The sequence below is a fragment of the Chrysemys picta genome, chromosome 2 (genome assembly GCF_011386835.1).
Source record: "Chrysemys picta bellii isolate R12L10 chromosome 2, ASM1138683v2, whole genome shotgun sequence".
NCBI lineage: Eukaryota > Metazoa > Chordata > Testudines > Emydidae > Chrysemys > Chrysemys picta.
This window is the reverse complement of record NC_088792.1, coordinates 34,408,081-34,428,083: the sequence shown is the minus strand read 5'-3', so window position 1 is coordinate 34,428,083 and position 20,003 is coordinate 34,408,081. Positions and strand designations below refer to the sequence as shown.

Below are 20,003 nucleotides of genomic sequence, written 5' to 3'. Positions count from 1 at the left end.
TGGTATGGATATGGCATCGGTGACCAGTAGGCACTGAGGCCCTCATCCCAACCATGAGATAAGCACCAATCCTTGTACTTAAAGCAATGGGGGGGGGAGGAGGGGAGAGAAAAGATCCCAATCTACCAGTCAAGGAATCTTGATAAAGGGGATAAAGGTGGAGCCAGCCCTGAGGTTGTGAGCGGCCAGTCTGACTCATCCGTAGCCCAGAATGAAGAGGGAACTGGTGCTGATGGTGGGAACAGTACCACCGGCACCTAGTACACCTCCATCATTTCTGTTGCTGGAAGCAGCATCAACCTGGAAGTTGTCAGCGGTGCAGAAGTGGAGAGCAGTGAGTGCTGCCACAGTAACACTGGCAGCACCGACAGCAGGGGTGCCAAAGAACTTTCCGGTGCCGAGGAGGTCCCTTGTGCCAAGTCCAGCACCAGCCCCACTTCCACTGACTGTGGAAGGGAAATATGGGGGTGTGGTGCTAACAGACCCACAGGTTCAGCAGCCCACACAGCCACTGTGGCTATAAATCCACAACCCTGGCAAAGTCCTGGATCAAGGGAGAAGTAGGGACAGAAAAGCAGAGTAGGTCCATTGCCATCTGATATACCACTGGTAGGGAAACCACCGGTGCCGGCATCGCCCTTGTCGTTACCTGACTCAACAGATGACCTGGGGCCTGAACCAAAGCCAATGATATGGGATCTCTGACCTCCTTGCGCAGTACTGGGGAGTGGAAGACAGGACTTGCTCCATCCTGCGCACCAGCATTCACACCATACCAGCCTGTGTGCCTTCTAGAGGAGGCATACAAATCCCCACGAGACCTGGAGCAACAGTCTCGTGACCTTTTCCTCAGTACACTTGATGGGGAACAACTTCTGTCTTCAGAGAGGCACCAGCTCCAGAGTGCAAAACAGTGACATTCTCAGAACCCCAGGGCAACCCCCAATCCAACATAGGCTTCAGTGCCAAAGCAGGTTGCATGGCCTGTTTGAGCAGGTACTGCTTTATATGAAGATCCCTCACCACCTCAGTCCATTTTGTGAACGATATGCAAATTGAATATTGCTCCTTGATGTGGGCTTCACCTAAGCACAGCAACGCCTGTGTGTGAGGATCGCCATTGGGGATCGCTCCCCCATACGATGGACAATGTTTAAACCAGGCAAATACTTAATTTAAAGCTAACTCACACTATACTAAGGGTACTAATTAACTATATACAACTAGAAAAAGTCATTAAGAAAAAGAGATTGTGAGGTTAGGAACAACAACAAAGGGTTCCGACTCCAGCCACAGGAAATAAGAAGGAACTGAGAGGGGTTGAGGCAGTACTGCCTCATATAGCTGGGTAGGGGCTGCGAGCATGAGGTCTGAGCGCTGCTTCCTATGGGTACTGGTAGGCAAAATTCTCTGGCTCTGGTGCACTGCGTGCGCACACACACACACATCTAAAGGGAATACATGGCTGCATCTACTCGAAGAAGAATAGGAGTATTATGCAGCAGCTGTATTATGTATCTCAGGGCCCTGTGAGGAGGGACGAGTTGTGAGTTACACTGCAAGGAGAGAAGATAGCAGTCTTGTGAGTATGGAGGTGAGTTCACAGGTGGGGATAACGGTGGGGTTTATAAATCTGACATCAGGAATCATAATACTCAAAAACCAGTAGGAGAACACTTTAACCTGTCTGGTCATTCAATGACAGACCTGCGGGTGGCAATTTTGCAACAGAAAAGCTTCAAAAACAGACTCCAGCGAGAAACTGCTGAGCTGGAATTGATATGCAAACTAGATACAATCAATTTAGGCTTGAATAGGGACTGGGAATGGCTGAGCCATTACAAACATTGAATCTATCTCCCCTTGTAAGTATTCTCACACTTCTTATCAAACTGTCTGTACTGGGCTATCTTGATTATCACTTCAAAAGTTTTTTTCTCTTACTTAATTGGCCTCTCAGAGTTGGTAAGACAACTCCCACCTTTTCATGCTCTCTGTATGTGTATATATATCTCCTCAATATATGTTCCATTCTATGCATCCGAAGAAGTGGGCTGTAGCCCACGAAAGCTTATGCTCAAATAAATGTGTTAGTTTCTAAGGTGCCACAAGTACTCCTGTTCTTTTTGCGGATACAGACTAACACGGCTGCTACTCTGAAACCAATTATAATAATGAATTCCAAAGCCAAGGACCCAGCCCCAGTTACCCCAAAGTTCAAATGCAAAACTGATAGCAGCATCCATCAGGGCAGATACATAGAGAGAGGTGGACTGTTGAGGTAGACACAGGCCAGACATTAACATCAACATCCTGAATTACACTTAAAAGCAAATAGAAATAAGTGCATTCTGCCAAGGATAAATGTAATATGCTCAACACCAGTAGCACCATTGAGCAAGCAAGATGCCACATTCTACACAAGATTAAACTTCCAGATTGTCTTTTAAGATAGCTCCAAATTGCATGCAATATAAAGGTCCAAACTAGAGGTGGGGAAGGCATAGAGAACCATGGCAATATCTGTATTCACCTGTGGAATTTTTTATGCATCTATTACTATAGCATCTATAGTAGATTCTACATACACAAATTAAAAGGTGTCAGTGAGAGAAACTAGCTAAGAGACAGAGAGGAGTCAGTTAAAACTGCACCTCAAAATTCAAAACAAACAACAATAAATCATAAAGAAGAAATCATTTAAGTTTTAAATAACCTCAAATAAATAATTAAATAAATGGACTGATTCAGGGGACTTAGACTCCAAAAAGAGCAAATAAAAAAGTCTAAGAAAGGGGAGAGCAATAGGAATGTCCAGAGTTTCAGAATCTCAATATATGCGCTATTTAGCTAAATTTCAACACCTGAGTCTTCAGCATTTTTATAATAAAAGAACTGTTAAAATTTCTTTTCATACCTTTATGTATTTTACTAGTTTCTGAATCTGCCAGTATTCGGATGGCAAATCAGTGTTTCCTTCCTGGTGACGTTCAGGCTGTTCTTCATCTTCCTCACTCTCAGAAGAACTTTCACTAATTTCATCAGATTTTTCTGATACTTTACTAGTAACAAATAGACAAAATCACTTACTTTTAAGTAGTTATTGACTAATGTAAACAGACACAGATATAACAAACTGGACAAGATTTTTCTCATTTTAAACTTCATTAAAAAAAAAATTCATAATTTGATTTACCAGCTATTGAACAAGATTACAATTACTGTATGTGCTAAAAGACAATACAAGAATGGAATTAAAGGGAGAAAAATTAATATGCTATACCGTTTTGAAACTGATTGTCTTTTAATAGGTCCAGGGGGAAGGATATTGGCTTTTTTCTTGCTTTCAGGAACAATAGGTCTGTTTTCTTTTTCTTCTTTGATAACTTTGTTTGCAGCTTTGTCACTGAAAATATTTGTTTTTGTTAAACATCTTATTTTTCAGTTCTATAAATATTGTATCTGTTCTTCAATATCTGCACAACAATATCAGTATACAAATGTGTGTAAATTAATCTGTGTAATGATCTTCATTAAGAAGTTACACTGTTTAAATTGACCAACTCTGCTGCACAGTATGATACTTGGAGTATTTTTCCCCATAGTACATTTTCAGTTGGATTAAATAGAAAGAGAGAATTATAAAAATTAACAAGGAGTCCTGTAGCACCTTTAAGACTAATAGATGTATTGGAGCATAAGCTTTCGTGGGTGAATGCCCACTTCGTCAGATGCATATAATGGAAATTTCCAGAGGCAGGTATAAATATGCAGGCAAGAATCAGTATGGAGATAACGAGGTTAGTTCAATCAGGGAGGGTGAGGTCCTCTGCTAGCAGTTGAGGTGTGAACACCAAGGGAGGAGAAACTGCTTCTGTAGTTGGCTAGCCATTCACAGTCTTTGTTTAATCCTGATCTGATGGTGTCAAATTTGCAAATGAACTGAAGCTCAGCAGTTTCTATTTGGAGTCTGGTCCTGAAGTTTTTTTGTTGTAAGATGGCTACCTTTACATCTGCTATTGTGTGGCCAGGGAGGTTGAAGTGTTCTCCTACAGGTTTTTGTATATTGCCATTCCTGATATCTGACTTGTGTCCATTTATCCTCTTACGTAGTGACTGTCCAGTTTGGCCAATGTACATAGCAGAGGGGCATTGCTGGCATATGATGGCATATATAACATTGGTGGACGTGCAGGTGAATGAACCAGGGATGTTGTAGCTGATCTGGTTAGGTCCTGTAATGGTGTTGCTGGTGTAGATATGTGGGCAGAGTTGGCATTGAGGTTTGTTGCATGGATTGGTTCCTGAGTTAGAGTTGTTATGGTGCAGTGCATGGTTGCTGGTGAGAATATGCTTATCCATACTGATTCTTGCCTGCATATTTATACCTGCCTCTGGAAATTTCCATTACATGCGTCTGACGAAGTGGGCATTCACCCACGAAAGCTTATGCTCCAATATAGCTGTTAGTCTTAAAGGTGCCACAGGACCCTCTGTTGCTTTTTACAGATCCAGACTAACATGGCTACCCCTCTGATATTATAAAAATTAGCAGCGGAAGTTGTTGGATTTGAAATGTAAAGATTTTATTTAGGTGCCTAAATTTCTATTCAGACAAATTTTGAGGATTCGTAGAATACCAAGAGTTGTCTAAACAAGATACAGTACAACTTCACTGATTATTATTTGTTTGTTTTCAGTAGAGCCGAGTATATATTTGCTGATTCCTCACACAAGGCTCAGTCCTGCTCCCCAAAAGTTTTCTTCATAAAAAACAGAAAAAAAGGCAATCAGTAGGGAAGGCGATATGGGTCAACTTTTTCAAATCTGGTTCCCTAAAGTTAGGCTTCTAAATCCAAATTTAGGCATCTAAATATAATGGCCTGATTTTCAAGGTACAGTGAACCTACAGTTCTCATTGATTCAGACAGAATTTGTGGGTGCACAGCACTTCCAAAAAATCAGGCAACTTCTATTTAAGTATGCAAATCAAGATTTAGGTGCCTAAATTCAGGTATCCAGAGCTGAAAATTATGGCTACAAGTAAGTAAAACAGTCAATGTTTTAACTGGCCAAATAAAATTCTAAAAACACTTTTTTTTCTTTTTGTGAGATATATAAATCACCTATGCAAATCAGCAGGTAGGCATTGCAACAGAAGTTGTCCTTTAGCAAGACCTGAATGAGAAGAGGGTAGGAGCCTTCTCAGTTTGCTAATCTGTAGTTCAATAATCTCATCAAGACAAAACCCAAACAAAACAGAACATTCTTTTTCTCAACAAAGTTAATGAGATCTCACTGACATCTTTTTTATAGATACATAGGTTCCAAGGCCAGAAGGGATCATTCTGATACTCTAGTCTGACCTGCTGTATAACAGAGGCCACAGAACTCCCCAAAAATAATTCCATTTGAACTAGAACATTTTTTTTAAATTCTATTTTCATTTAAAAATTGCCAGATGTGGAAAATTCACAACCCTTGGTAAATTGTTCCAAAGGTTAATTACTCTCATTGTTAAAAATGTACACCTTATTTCCAGTCTGAATTTGTCTAGCTTCAACTTCCAGCCATTGGATCACATTGTACCTTTCTCCGCTACACTAAAGAACTCATTATCAAATATTTGTTCCCCATGTAGGCACTTACAGGCTGTAATCAAGTCACCTATTAACCTTCTCTTTGTTAAACTAAATAGATTGAGCTCTCTGAGTCCATCACTATAAGACACGTTTTCTAATCTTATAATTATTCCCATGGCTCTTCTCTGAACCCTCTCCAATTTATCAACATACTTCTTGAATTGTGGGCACCAAAACTGGACATGGTGTTCCAACCTTAGTCGCACTAGTGCCAAATATAGAGGTAAAATAATCTCGATACTCCTACTTGACATACCCCTCTTTATGCACCCCAGAATCACATTAGCCCTCTTGGCACTGGGAGCTCATGTTTAGTTGATTATCAACCATGACTCCCAAATCTTTTTTAGTCACTGCTTCCCAGGATAGACTCCCCCATCCTATCAATATGGACTCATTCATAGATGTATACATTTAGCCATATTAAAGGCATATTGTTTGCTTGCACCCAATTTCCCAAGCCATCCAGATCAGTCTATATCAGTGACCTATTCTCTTCATTATTTACCACTCCCCCAATTTGTGTGATCTGCAAATTTTATCAATCATGGTTTTATGTTTTCTTCCAGGTCTCTGAAAAAAATATTAAATAGCATAGGGCCCCAATAGCAGATCCCTGTGGAACCCCACTAGAAACACACATGCTCAGTGATGATTCCCCATTTACCGTTACAATCTGAGCCCTATCAGTTAGTCATCTTTTGATTCAATGTGTACCCTATTAATTGTATATTGTTCTAGGTTTTTAATCAAAATATCATGCAGTACCAAGTCAAATGCCCTACAGAAGTTTAAGTATATTACAGCAACACTATTAGTACTGGAATGGGTTACCTAGGGAGGTGGTGGAATCTCCTTCCTTAGAGGTTTTTAAGGTCAGGCTTGACAAAGCCTTGGCTGGGATGATTTAGTTGGGAATTGGTCCTGCTTTGAGCAGGGGATTGGACTAGATGACCTCCTGAGGTCCCTTCCAACCCTGATATTCTATGATTCTATCTTTATCAACCAAACTTGAGTTAGTTCTATTTTCCATAAACCCATGTAGATTGGTATTAACTGTATTATCCTCCTTTAATTCTTTATTAATTGAATCCTATATCAGTTGGTCCATTTTCTTGCCCAGGATCCTTATCAGATTGACAGGCCCATAAATATTTTAAAATATTGGCACATCAGCTTTCTTACAGTCTTCGTAACTTTCCCAGCATTCCAAAACTTATTGAAAAGCAACATTAACGGTGCAGTGAGCTCCTCACCTAGCTCTTTTAAAACTCCTTAATAGCAGAGGGCTGTAGCGAAGTCTCATATTATTAAGACTTCAGTAGTTATACAAAATATAATACAGTAAATGTATATATACTAATATAGGCCTCTATCCTTGCAAAGATACCTGAAAGATTGCTAGGGTCTGCCAATGTGGATCTCTTTACAGGATCAGAATAAATAATTAAATAATTAAAACTAAACAGCTGTTAAAACTGTTAAAATTGATTGTTTATGTTGATCTTGTCCCATCTTAACTAGCAAAAGCCTTGACTATCAGCATTACAGCTCAACCAATCAGGATGCAGAAAGCAAGATCTGTCAGTTGCTGTACTTATGTCCCCCTCCAGCCACATTCTTTCATTGGTTTGCATCCTGCATGCTGGAACCATAGAACACTAATTACCTCTTCTTCCTGTTCCACTAGCCCTTTTCCTTTCTTCTTTCCTTGTAGAAGAAGAAAAAGACTGAAGGAAGAATGAAAGAGACAGAAGAGGGGGAACAAAGAATAAAGAGTTCATAAAGAGAGAAGAGAAGCAACTAGGAACACCATTCCTCTTCTACTTTTCATAGTCCCAGCATCCTGAGTTCCAGAAACAGCTCAACTCCACTTCCAGGGGTTCTGTCACTGGCTAGCCAGCTAATAATGCCTCTCCTTTCTGAGGAGCTGTACTCTTGCTGACTTTCACAACCACTTGGTACCTGCTTTGACATCCACTTGTTACCCACTGTATTGATTGACTTTATAGGGACCTTCAGAGAAGCTCCTCCTCCCCATGTTGTTCAGCTGTTTCAGATAGTCCCAGAACAGCCGTTTTCCCAGGCTACAAGGACTGTGGACCAGGTAAGCCCCAAATTGTGGGAAGTTTGGATTTCATTTCTGACTCTATCTCCCTCACCTGCAATGGGATTTATTTTTTCAATATGATTCTCTCTTTCCTCATTACAACACGGTTGTTGGCAGGTCTGAGCATACCTATGATCTCCGAAGGGCCTGATCTTGCCCTCTCATCTAGGATCCTCTTGTCCTGGTGTTCCAGGACTTCAGGAGGACTCCCAGACCCTGCTGGTGCAGCCCCTTTGGCTAATCATAAATTCACACTCTCTAGAAGAGACACTCATGATTTGTACCTAGGAGAGCAATTAGACCCTCTCCCATTAAAATCACCTATATCTGGGCTCTGACTAAAATGACCTATACCTGGGCTTTGCAGGAGGGTATGTCCTGTACCACTGAAGCCTCATCCTATCAGTCATGCCCATGCCCATGGGTTGCATCCAAGATTTGTCAAATGTGCTTCCTCCTACAGCATGTCAACTCTGGGGTTTGAAGGGATGAGGCATCTATTTCCTCTTTCTGCAAGATGACCACCTAGTCCTAGGCCTCCTCTGAGACAGTCATCCTCCACTATCACTTGGACTTGATGTCTGTGGCAGATCCTGATTTCAGAAAAGAAAATCCATCTCTACTGTAAGTAAACTCTCTTCTGGGTTTTCTACTGCTTGCTATGTCCACTGTTAGCCAAGATTATTGCCATATAGATTAGGAGAAGTGTGTTATATGACAAGGGAAGATTACTTACTGACAATCTGGTTTATTACATGCCTCTTCTCTCCTCAGAAAGTGTTGCTTGGAATAGGTTGTCTATTCCTTCATGCCTTAGAAACTTTTTATTGAGGAAAATGGTTGAATTGAGGCTTAGTAGTGCAGATGACTGCAAGATCTTGCTGCCTCCTTCCTGACAGGTGGAGTGCCATCATGATGACATTCCAGGCTGTTGTCAGGTAGGATGGCAGAGGAGGACCATAAGAAACTGGATTACAAGTGAGCAATCTTCCCTTAATATGTTTTATAGGAGCAGGCCCCTGAATTTTATTTTGTATTTGTTTAATTTATTTTCAATTAAAAACAAAATCACAGACATATACTCTGTTTCCAAATCATTAGTCTGAATTAGCAACGTTTACTGTAAAACTCAGTTTCTCAAATAACTACATACTCCTGGGAACCAGCAAGCCCAACGTTCTTCCACTTCAGAGATGGTTCTAATTTCTTGTCAATAGGTTTGCTTTTTACAAGAGGACTCTTCGTCTTCTCAAACACATTCTTTTCTGAATTGTCGTAAAACTTTTGGGATTGGCCTAAATCCTCAGCATCAACTATTTCCATATGGTGATAATGCTTTTCATACGTTGGTTCTTCAAAAAAAGTATAATCCTATAAAAAATGGAGAAATGGTCTGTCAATCATATTGCCACATGAATAATACACATTAAAATAAGTTATAAGAAGAAATCCCAGGATACATTACTTTAACAATTATATATGGCATACGCAGAACTTTGAATGCATTCCATTGTGTACATTTAAATTGCCTTTCAAAGAATGCAGTATCCATATTAATTTGAAAATTCTTACGGTGAAAACATTTGCCACCATATACAAACTGAAGTGTATTTAAAAACAAAGCCATTAGCTAAATTTGGAAATTCTTGAACTCACACTAAAGGTACATTTTGTCCCATTGCTAATCTGCAACACCAGCAGTGCTACAGAATCCAATTTCAAACCAGTTTTAATGGTCCAATCCTGCAAACTCTCTCACTCTGCTTTCAATGGACTACTTATATAAGGGCTATTTTCATGAGTAAAGTGTTTGCAGGATCAGGTCCTTAGTTTTTAATCTTTAATTAGCAATAAAATAATCCACTCTGTGAATGAGTGCTGATTAACACATTCCCTACTTGGACAGTGAGGCTTGAAGCACTGGCTCATATCTCCAGTAAATCCAAAGTATACATCCAACTCTACCACATGGTGTGGAGTGTTTGTTGCCATTGTAAAATATGCCACCCCCCAAAAAAAGTAATTTTAAAAATAAGTTAATTAATATGTTGATTAGTTTCAAGTTTGTATGTTAATTTTTTACAAGTAAAATTAGTGTAAATATTTTCTCTTTATATTTTTTTCTGTTTTGTCTTTGAAGGGTGTTGTTAGTACAATCTCATGTAGGGAGCTGAATGGTCCTTACAAAACCAACAACTGGCTCTGTCTAGTACCAGGGTTTTTCAAAGCATCGACAACAGAACACCTACTGCCTCTTGTCAACTATTATTTCCTACTGGGCTATTCAGCTTTGACAGGACAGATAACTTATGATCATTCATTATTATTATTCCAGCTGTCACTAGCATGTATCCAAGCAGTGACATTCTTTTATGTACCTGGTCCAAGGCAGTTTTAAAGAGACTGTCAAAGTGTGGCCTGCCTCCTATTAGTCTGTGATGGGAATTAACTGTCCCATGCATGTTGACCCAAATGTTTAACACTTAGCTAACTCATGTTAACTAACACATTTTAAAAGTGTAATCTAGACAAGGTAGATTGCCTTTAACACATGCTAAAATGGTCAAGTTAAAGCCTCGGGGGAAATCCTTGTTAGGCCACAACTTAACCATTTTAGCACATGTTAAAGGCAATATGCTTCTTACAGCTACCCTGTGCTAACATCTCTAATAGTTACTAACATCACACCTTTAAATGTTAGTCTAGACAAGGCCAATAAGACAATACAAAAGATTATTAGTTTTGCAATATATGTGAGATAATGAACTCTTTGAAGCTATTCCTCACCTTCGAAAATGCATAAAAAAAAACGGTTACCTACCTCTCGTAACTGTTGTTCTTTGAGATGTGTTGCTCATGTCCATTCCAATAGGTGTGTGTGTGTGCGTGCTCCGTGCACCATCGTTGGAAGGTTTTTCCCCTAGCGGTACCCATCGGGTCGGCTGTGGAGCCCCCTGAAGTGGCGCCTTCATGGCGGTGTATATAGGTCCCTGCCGACCCGCCACCTGCTCAGTTCCTTCTTGCCGGAATACTTCGACAGAGGGGAGGTGGGTGGGATTTGGAATTGACATGAGCAACACATCTCGAAGAACAACGTTATGAGAGGTAGGTAACCATTTTTCTTCTTCGAGTGATTGCTCATGTGCATTCCAATAAGTGACTCCCAAGCAGTTTCCCTGGAGGAGGGGTCGGAGTTCACCTAGTTGCTGAATGCAGGACTGCCCTGCCAAAGGCTGTATTGTCTCTTGCCTATTGGGTGATGGCGTAGTGCAGCATGAAGGTGTGGCTGGAAGACCACATTGCTGCCTTGTATATGTCCTGGATAGTGACCTGCGCAAGGAATGCTGCGAACAAAGTCTGCGCTCTTGTGGAGTGCTCCATCAGCGGAGGGGCTGGAATCTTAGCTAGGTCGTAGCATTTTCTGATGCAGGACGTGATCCATGATGAAATGCGCTGGGACGAAATGGGAAGTCCCTTCATTCTCTCTGCGATTACAATAAAGAGCTGTGGTGACTTATGAAATGGCTTTGTGCGCTCGATGTAGAAGGCTAGGGCATGCCTGACATCCCGGGAATGGAGCATTCACTCTCTGTTACTGGCATGTGGCTTAGAGAAGAACACAGGTAAAAATATGTCCTGGTTCACATGAAACTGGGACACTACCTTTGGTAGATACGCGGGGTGAGGGCATAGCTGCACCTTGTCTTTATAAAAGACCATACAGGGGGGCTCGAAAGTCAGCATTCTGAGCTCGGAGACCCTTCTGGCTGAGGTTATAGCCACCAGAAAGGCCACCTTCCAGGAAAGGTAGGACAGAGGGCAGGTTGCCATGGGCTCGAAAGGGAGCCTCATGAGCGTGGACAGGGCCAGGTTGAGGTCCCACTGTGAAACGGGCTGCTGCACCTGGGGATAAAGCCTGTCCGAGCCCTTGAGAAAGCGGCCCACCATGAGATTCCCGAAGACTGACCTACCCGCTGTCCCCGGTTGGAAGGCTGAAATGGCAGCCAGGTGTACCCTGAGAGATGATATTGACAACCCCTACTGCTTGAGGTACAGTAGGTATTCCAAAACAAGGGGAATTGACGCTTGATGCGGAGGGCTGCCCATGAGGGCAGGGGACTGGACTCTCTGACCTCTCGAGGTCCCTTCCAGTCCTAGAATCTATGAATCTATGAATCTGCAGAGACCAGATGGAAAACCGCTTCCACTTTGCCAGGTATGTGGCACGAGTGGAGGGCTTCCGACTTCCTAGCAGAACTTCTCTAACTGAGTCCAAACACTGAAGCCCTAGCGAGTTCAATCATGGAGTTTCCACGCTATGAGGGGGAGAGATTCCAGGTTGGGGTGTTGTAGACAGCTGTGGTCTTGTGAGATGAGGGCCAGGCACACAGGAAGGGCTACTGGTCTGTCCACTGAAAGGTTCAACAGTGTGGTGAACCAGTACTGGCGGGGCCATGCTGGCACTATGAGGATCAAGGAAGCCCTGTCCCGGTGAGCCTCGAGGAGGACTTTGTATATGAGAGGGAAGGGTGGGAACGTGTACAGCAGATGATTCATCCATGAAAGATGAAAGGTGTCTGCGATGGAGCCTGGGCTGTAGGTCAGAAAGGAGCTGGCACTTTCTGTTGCTCCGCATCACAACCAGGTCTATGTGGGGAAAGCCCCACCTCTGGAAAATCGAGAGCGCAATGTCCGCCCTGATGGACCATTTGTGATCATGAAACGAGCGGCTGAGGCGATCAGTTAGCTCATTTTGTCCTCCCGGAAGGTATGACGCCTCTAGGTGTATCGAGTGGGTGATGCAAAAGTCCCACAGCCCGAGGGCTTTCTGCAACAGGGGAGAGGAGTGAGCACCACCCTGTTTGTTTATATAGAACATCGCTGTGGTGTTGTCTGTCACACATGTGCCCTGAAGGTGTGCCTGGAACATTTGGCATGCCAGACAAACTGCCCTCAGCTCCCTGACACTGATGTGCAGCAATAGTTCTGCATGGAACCATAGGCCTTGGGTTCTGATATTGCCCAGGTGCGCTCCCCAACTGAGTGCCAAGGCATCCGTGACCAGTAATAGCATAGGTTGGGGTTTGGCAAAGGGTACTCCCACATAGACCACTTGAGGCTGTAGCCACCAGCGGAGAGACTTGAGATTGCGAGGGGGGAGGGTAACTATTCTGTCCAGTGGGTCCCTGCTGGGCCTGTGCACCTGCGCCAACAATGCTTGGAGGGGCCGAAGGCGCAATCTGGTGTGCTGGACCATGTCTATGCAAGCTGTCAAATGCCCCAGCAGTTTCATGCAATTTCTGGCCATCGTTGTGGGGACCGGCAAAGGTTCTCGATTATGTCCCTGAGTGCTTGGAAGCGCAGCTCAGGCAGGAAAGCCCTGGCTTGCATGGAATCCAAAAGAGCTCCCATGAATTCTGTTCTCTGCATCGGGGCTCGTGTGGATTTGGGCTTGTTCAATATGAGGCCCAGCCTGAGGAAGGTGGCCCAAGCCAGAGACACATGCTCCGCCGCCTGTGCTTGTGATTTGGCCGTGATTTCCAGGTATGGGAAAACCTGAACCTGACTTTGGTTAGAGGAAGGCTGCCACGACCGCCATACACGTCGTGAATACCTGGGGGAGCAGCCTGAACTGGTAGTGCTGGCCACTGACCACAAAGCGAAGAAATCGTCTGTGGGCCAGGATAATGGAGATATGAAAGTATGCATCTTTCAAGTCGAGGGCAGCGTACCAGTCCCCCAGATCCAGGGAAGGAATGATGGAGGCCAGGGAGAGCATGTGAAATTTCACTTTCTTTATTAATGTATTGAGGTCTTGCAGATCCAGGATAGGGCGGAGTCCACCATTGGCCTTGGGGATGAGGAAATAGTGGGAGTAAAACCCCTTGCCCTGAACTCATGAGGAACCTCCTCTATTGCCCCTAGAGCAAGGAGAGATGGCACCTCCTGCAGAAGGAGTTGTTTGTGAGAAGGGTTCCTGAAGAAGGACGGGGAAGGGGGGTGGGAGGGAACAGAAATGGATAGAATATCCCACGTCTACCATGCTCAGAACCCAGCCATCTGATGTGATCTGGGACCAAGCACGGTAGAAGTGGGACAGTCGATTCACAAAGACGGGGTAAGGATCCGAGCTCAGTACTGGTGCTCCATCCTTGGGCACATCTTCAAAAGTTTGGCTTTGGGCCAGGGGGCTGTTTCGAAGAGCCCTGGCCTTGGTCTGAGGAGGACTGTGATGGGCGCCTCCTATTATTCCTGCCCCATCTCTTGGACGAGTCTCACGTTGGGCACCCGGAATAGAAGCGGACGGAGGCTGAGGGTGAATGGTTTTCTTTGGGGTGAAGAAGTGTGGATCCCCAAAGACTTTAGAGTTGCCCGCCAGTCCTTAAGACTGTGCAAGCGAGATTCCGTATTTTGGGCAAACAAGCCCACACAGTCAAAGGGCAGGTCCTGGATAATGTTCTGGACCTCCGGTGGTATATTCAACACCTACGGCCACGTGCTGCATCTCATTGTAATGGAGGTGGCCATAGTCCGAGCCGTCAAGTCTGCCGCATCTAATGCGGTCTGGAGGGAAGGTTCTTGAGACCACCCTGCCCTCCTCTAGAAGCGCATTAAACTCCTTGCCTGAGTCAGCCGGAAGCAACTCCTGAAACTTTGCTAATGCACTCCAGGAATTGAAAGCATAGTGGCTGAGTACTGCTTGCTGGTTGGCAACTTGAAACGGAAACTCCCAGTTGAGTAGACCTTCCTGCCAAAAAGGTCCAGCTTCTTAGCATCCCATGACTTTGAAGCAGGACCAGGCTGCCCCTGCCGCTCCTTATGATTTGCTGTGTTGACCACTAGAGTCCCCGGTTGGGGGAGGTGAAAAGGTGTTCATACCCTTTTTCCGGCACAAAATACCGTCTCTCCACCCCTTTAGCGGTGGGTGGTATCAAGGCTGGGGTCTGCTAGAGCACCCTACTAGTGTTCTGGATAGTTCTTATCGGGGCAAAGCCACCTTAGATTGACCCTCCGGAGCAAGGATGTCCACTATTGGGTCCAACCCCTCTGTGACCTCCTCCACCTGGAGGTTTAGGTTTAGGGCCACCCTCCTAAGAAAGTCCTGGTATCCCATGGTGTCCATCGCTGGTAGGGTGGTGGGGGTGCCTGCCACTGCATCAGTCCCCCCCGTGACTGGAGGTGGCTCCAGTACCACTGGCGGCACTGGCTCGGATGCTGCGCCCAAGTGTGAAGGCCCAGAATCCTTGTCCCATGTGGGGTCCTCCGGAGCCCTGGGGGTGTGGCATGACACCAATGTCACTGAGGGGGAAGCATGGCGTGCGGATGCCACGAATGTGGCCCTGGAGCCCTGACCCTGAGTCTTGATGATAGGTCCAAGGAGTCCAAAAGGGCTATTGTACTGTGCCCTGCCACTGGGGTGGCCAGGATACTGCCGGTGCCGACGAGTCCATGACCCTCTGGTGCCAGCACCGGTGCTGGGATCGCGAGCAGTACCGGCTGCGTCGGAAGACAGAAGACTCAGCCTCTGACTCGGAAGAGTACTCTGAGCCTGACCATGGGGGGAGGGGGGCGGAGCCCAACGGTGCTGGGGACTGGTACTGAGGTGATAGGGAGCTGCACCATAACATCGTGGGCTTGCCCCAATGGTGAACAGGAGGCGGTGCCGCCATTGGTGCTGTGAAGAGTGCCGGAGATGGTGTCATATGCGGCTCTGTCATAGATGCCGCAGATGGTGCCGTCGTCGGTGCCGCTGATGGTGCCTGAACTTGGGCCAATGTCTGGAGCAGTGCCGGTGCTCGCATCTTTGGGGCCGGAGACTGTGCCATCATGGCAATAAGGTCCCACGCTGCCTTGTGGTATCTGGCGTGGAGGGGACATTGAGATCTTCCTCCAATTCCCCCCGAGTCGTGGAGTCCACCGACACCGGACTCGAGGGACCTCCGGCTGGGGCTGGAGTCAATGGTGCTGGGTCTTGAAGGCCAGGCCGTGAGTGTCTTGCTGCAGGACGCACCCCACTGGAATTCCCTCGCAGCTTCTTGACGGGGGAACAACCCCTGTTCGCCTTCTTTTTCTTATGCAGCACCAGGGACTTTGAGTGGTGCCGCCCGCTTGAGCTTTACAAGCCAGGGAGTGGTGCTGATGCTCCTTGGAAGAGTCCTCTCTCGGTGCCAGGGCATCCCACACCGAGGCTGGGGCTTTATGCACCGATGATGCCGGTGCCATTTCCGGTACCAGTGGAGGGCTGACTCCATCAGGAGGAGTTTTAAATGATAGTCCCGCTCTCCTTCAGTCCTGGGTCTAAATCTCCTGCAAACTGAACATTTGTTTGTCTGATGACCTTCTCCTAGGCACTTAAGACAAGCAGCGTGCAGATCACCTCTGGGCATGGGTTTCGCACACCTCTCAAACTCCTTAAACCCCTGCGACCGAGGCATGCCACGGTGCCTGGGGAAAACTGGGGGTGAACGGGGGGCTGGGGAGGGGGGGGGCAAAGTAAGCTGAACTAACTAACTACTGTAACTACAACTCAATTAAACTATTTACAAATAAGAAAAAAGGGAACCACTAGGTAGCCACCTGCGAATGCAAGAGACTGAGTTTCTCCAACGACTGTCACGGGCAGTAAGGGGGAACTGAGCAGGTGGCAGGTCTGCAGGGACCTATATACACCGCCATGAAGGCACCACTCTGGGGGCCTTCACATCCGACTCAACGGGTACCGTTAGGGGAAAAATCCTCCGACGATCGTGCACGCGGTGCACACACACACACCTATTGGAATGCACATGTGCAATCACTTAAAAAAGAACTATCATTTCCTCTAAAGAACCATTTATTTTATCTCAGAGAAACAATCATAACCACTGAGCTGCAACTTAATTACATTTAGACAGAGTGAGAAATGCAGCGGCTATCAAGAGACACCAACATCTTTGGAGCTTTTTTGTTAGTTGTTGCCACCTAGCAGTTTGCTATGGGGAAGGGAATACCCATTCATTCCAGATCGGCAGACATAATAGTACATTTAATATTTTATACACAAAATTTAAAATGAATTCAAAATCTGTATATTTTCAAAAATATACATCTATGGGGATTTTTTGCCATACTAACAGGAACACTTATTGTATTTTTAAATTCTATATTAACTCTACTTTCAAGAGTTCTAAAGCAGAGGCAGTTAGCTTACTTACCACTAAAACCAAGAATACTACACCTCGACAATACTAACCTTTATTACATTCTATGTTCTAAATATTGAATCTACTAACCTAGATCTCCCATGGGGTAATAAAATATTTTGCTGCTGCCATTAAGTTGATATACTTTATATTCTTCAATATAACAATAATTCTATACCAGTAGGGAATACAGAGTTAGAAATGATTTATCTGACAAAATTGAAGACATCGATATTTACATTTGTTAAGTAGCTACATTTATTACCATAGCAAAAATTGATTAAATTAAGAAAAACAAGAGAGTGTTATCTAACAAACAGTAACTTCAAATTGTGCCATTTTCAATGGGGGACAATTTATAAAAATCTAGCATTTTCTATCTTTGGTGATCAAGTGAAGTTAATCCTTTTTAAAACCCTGTTACTGCAGTAATCATGACTACAAATGTTCATACATCACAATACTTATGAACTGTAAATTCACATTTATATACAGTTATGAAGAATTATTTTTATCTAAGCAAAGATGTAGAATGAATTTTAAAACAATGTATTATTAAAACTGTATTATTTTTAGACAGAACAAAATATTAAAGGTTAATACCAAAACTGTCAAAACTAGTCACTGGTTTTATGTGCCCAACTTGAAATACCTTAGGTCTGACTTTCAAAAATGTGCTATTCCAGTTAAAGTAAACCTGAGCTCAGCACCTCTGAAAATCAGGCCCCAGGTGTTTCAAAGTTGGACACACAAAAACGAGTACTTAAAAGCAGTGTCTACTCTTGAAAATTTGGCTCCTAATTATTTGCTCATTTCACCAAATTAAATGGAGTCCCATAAACATGAGAATGAACTCTAAGAATTTGCTTCCAGCTAATTACATTTTTATGATAAATAATTTAGCTCTTCCATGTAGGGGAAATATGTAGGGGAACTGTATTGTTGCCTTGTGAGCCAATATTCAGGGTCTTGCAGGTTGTTTCTGTTAGGAGGAGAAAATGATAGTTGTTGGGTTATTTTGTGAAAGCCTATTCATTTTCAAAGAATGTACACAAAGTCCTGTTTCCCTGAACACAGTAGGAATCAAACAGGAGACAGTTTCCTTGCTCAATATTCCAAGCCTTTTTTCCAGCCAGCACTCAATCTGTCTCTCTTTTCTTTTTCTCAGTCACACTGTAAGTGCGCTTCTCTAGCTGTCCTTGGCTTTCTGCTCCTTCTCTGCCCAGCAAAAAACTACTGAGCCCTCTGCCTTTGCATTCAGCCTCAAATAAATCTCTCCACCCACACAGCTCATCCAGTGGCGCTGGAACGCTTTGTAGTGGGGGTGCTGAAAGCCAGCTACGGAAACTGTAAAACAGTGGTCCCCAAACACGTGTCCCCCTTACCTCTGTCTGTGCCCCCCACCCCTCAGAGCCTTGGCTTTGGGAAGGGGAGACACAGACAGGGGCAGGGGGGCTGAGGCCACAGCTGGTGGCAGGTGTGTGGCCGGCAGCTGGGACCCCGGGCGTGGGGCTGGCAACCGGGACCCCGGGCGTGGGGCCGGTAGCCGGGACCCTGGACGTGGGGCTGGGTGCCAGGACTCCAGGCGTAGGTTGGGGATGTTGCAGCACCCCGACACACCCTTAGTTCCCATGCTTATGAGCTCAGATCCTGATCAGCCTTGCATGTGGCCTGCATTTTGGGTGGTGGCTCCTATTGTTTCAGTTACCTTACTCCAAAAGGAGCTTAACTGCTTCTGACATTTATCCCAAATGAAGGGCAGCTGTTAAACCCACCAGCGTCAACAAGGTACCATGCAACTCTCTTGAATAACAGCATTAAAAGGTCAATGAAAGGAATCCCAGACCCTGCTTAACACTGCTTAATAATGGACTGTGCTCTCCAAGTCAATTACAGATTAGTGCTGATGAGTTCTGAAAGGAGTCCTGTTGAGCTTTTGAAAGAATGGCAGTTGTGGCCAGGGCCTTGAGGAAGGTACAGTATTCCTCATCTTGGCATGCAAACATCAAGACTCAGATCCTTGATCCATACCCTGAGTGTGCAGTATCAACAACAGAAGAGGGTGAGTTTTTAGGCCAAAAGAAGTTCTCTTCTTCCTGTTTCTCCTAGAGAATATTAGCAGGAAACTGTTTGGAGACAATTCTCTCACGGTATGTCACGAAGCAAACTTGTTCCAGACCTCACATACTGTAGATTCTGTTTCTGTATTGATAAATGCCATGTATTCTTTCTAACCACTTAAAATCACAGTTACAAAAAAGAACAGTTACTCACTTCAGCAAGAATTTTTTCTCTTCTAACAACTCTCCCCAAGCATATTCAATATACTTTTTAAGTTTTTTAGTGCTTGTGAAAGATGCCAGATTGACTGTACAGAAAATTGTAGCCATTAACCAAAGAACAGATATAGCAAAGGCAGTAGCAATGTAAGCTTCTCTATGTTATTCCATAAATGATTTCAACCATCAGATGGAGAAACTGTTATTAGGAGTGTGTAGATCAGTATCTATATCAGTTCAAATCCGAGATCTCTGTTGAATAAAGCTAGGAAAGGATGATACTTATGGTGTAGGGTTTTCTCATATGGAGCCATATCTCAATAAGCTAAACATAGTTGACAGTTATTTACTAAACACCATAAAATGTGCTTTATGCTATGCAAAATGTAAAGGAAGTATGTTCCCTGTCTCAAGATGCCAGGTTCTGGTTAAAATTTAAAAGGCAAGATAAATCAAAGTGCTTTAGGAAGTTATATTGGTGATTCAGTAAGTGGCATTCTTCCCAAACAGTCAGTACTTAAACCAGTGCTCCAGTGTGGTGTGAGGGGACCACTGTGCTGCTGGAGGAACCATCTTTGAAAATGTAAAACTAAAGTCTTGAACCTTTGTGGAGATTAAGGCTATAAGTACACTGCAAACTACTTGAGAGAGAGAAAGAGAGAGTGTGTGTGGGTGAGAAAAACAGGCTGCGTCCACTCTATGGTGTGTAACTACATGTATCAATAGAAGGACTCTGGCAGTGGGGAGGTAGCGGGGAGCAGCCAGATCCTTTCCACACTGCCTCCCCCTT

At 44.2% G+C, this 20,003-nt stretch overlaps 1 protein-coding gene across 4 annotated transcripts in view; it reads right to left on the bottom strand.

Annotated features, from left to right (window-relative positions):
• Positions 1–20,003, bottom strand: part of ODAD2 (outer dynein arm docking complex subunit 2) — a 184,304-nt gene that overhangs the window by 143,232 nt on the left and 21,069 nt on the right. For all 4 annotated transcript variants that reach the window (XM_005290932.5, XM_065586859.1, XM_065586860.1 and 1 more), the window contains 3 exons: positions 8,906–9,123; positions 3,284–3,406; positions 2,918–3,062 (listed from right to left, as the gene is read on the bottom strand). In XM_005290932.5, coding sequence (XP_005290989.2) covers positions 2,918–3,062; positions 3,284–3,406; positions 8,906–9,123 — 486 coding nt within the window. The remainder of the gene's footprint in view (positions 1–2,917; positions 3,063–3,283; positions 3,407–8,905; positions 9,124–20,003) is intronic.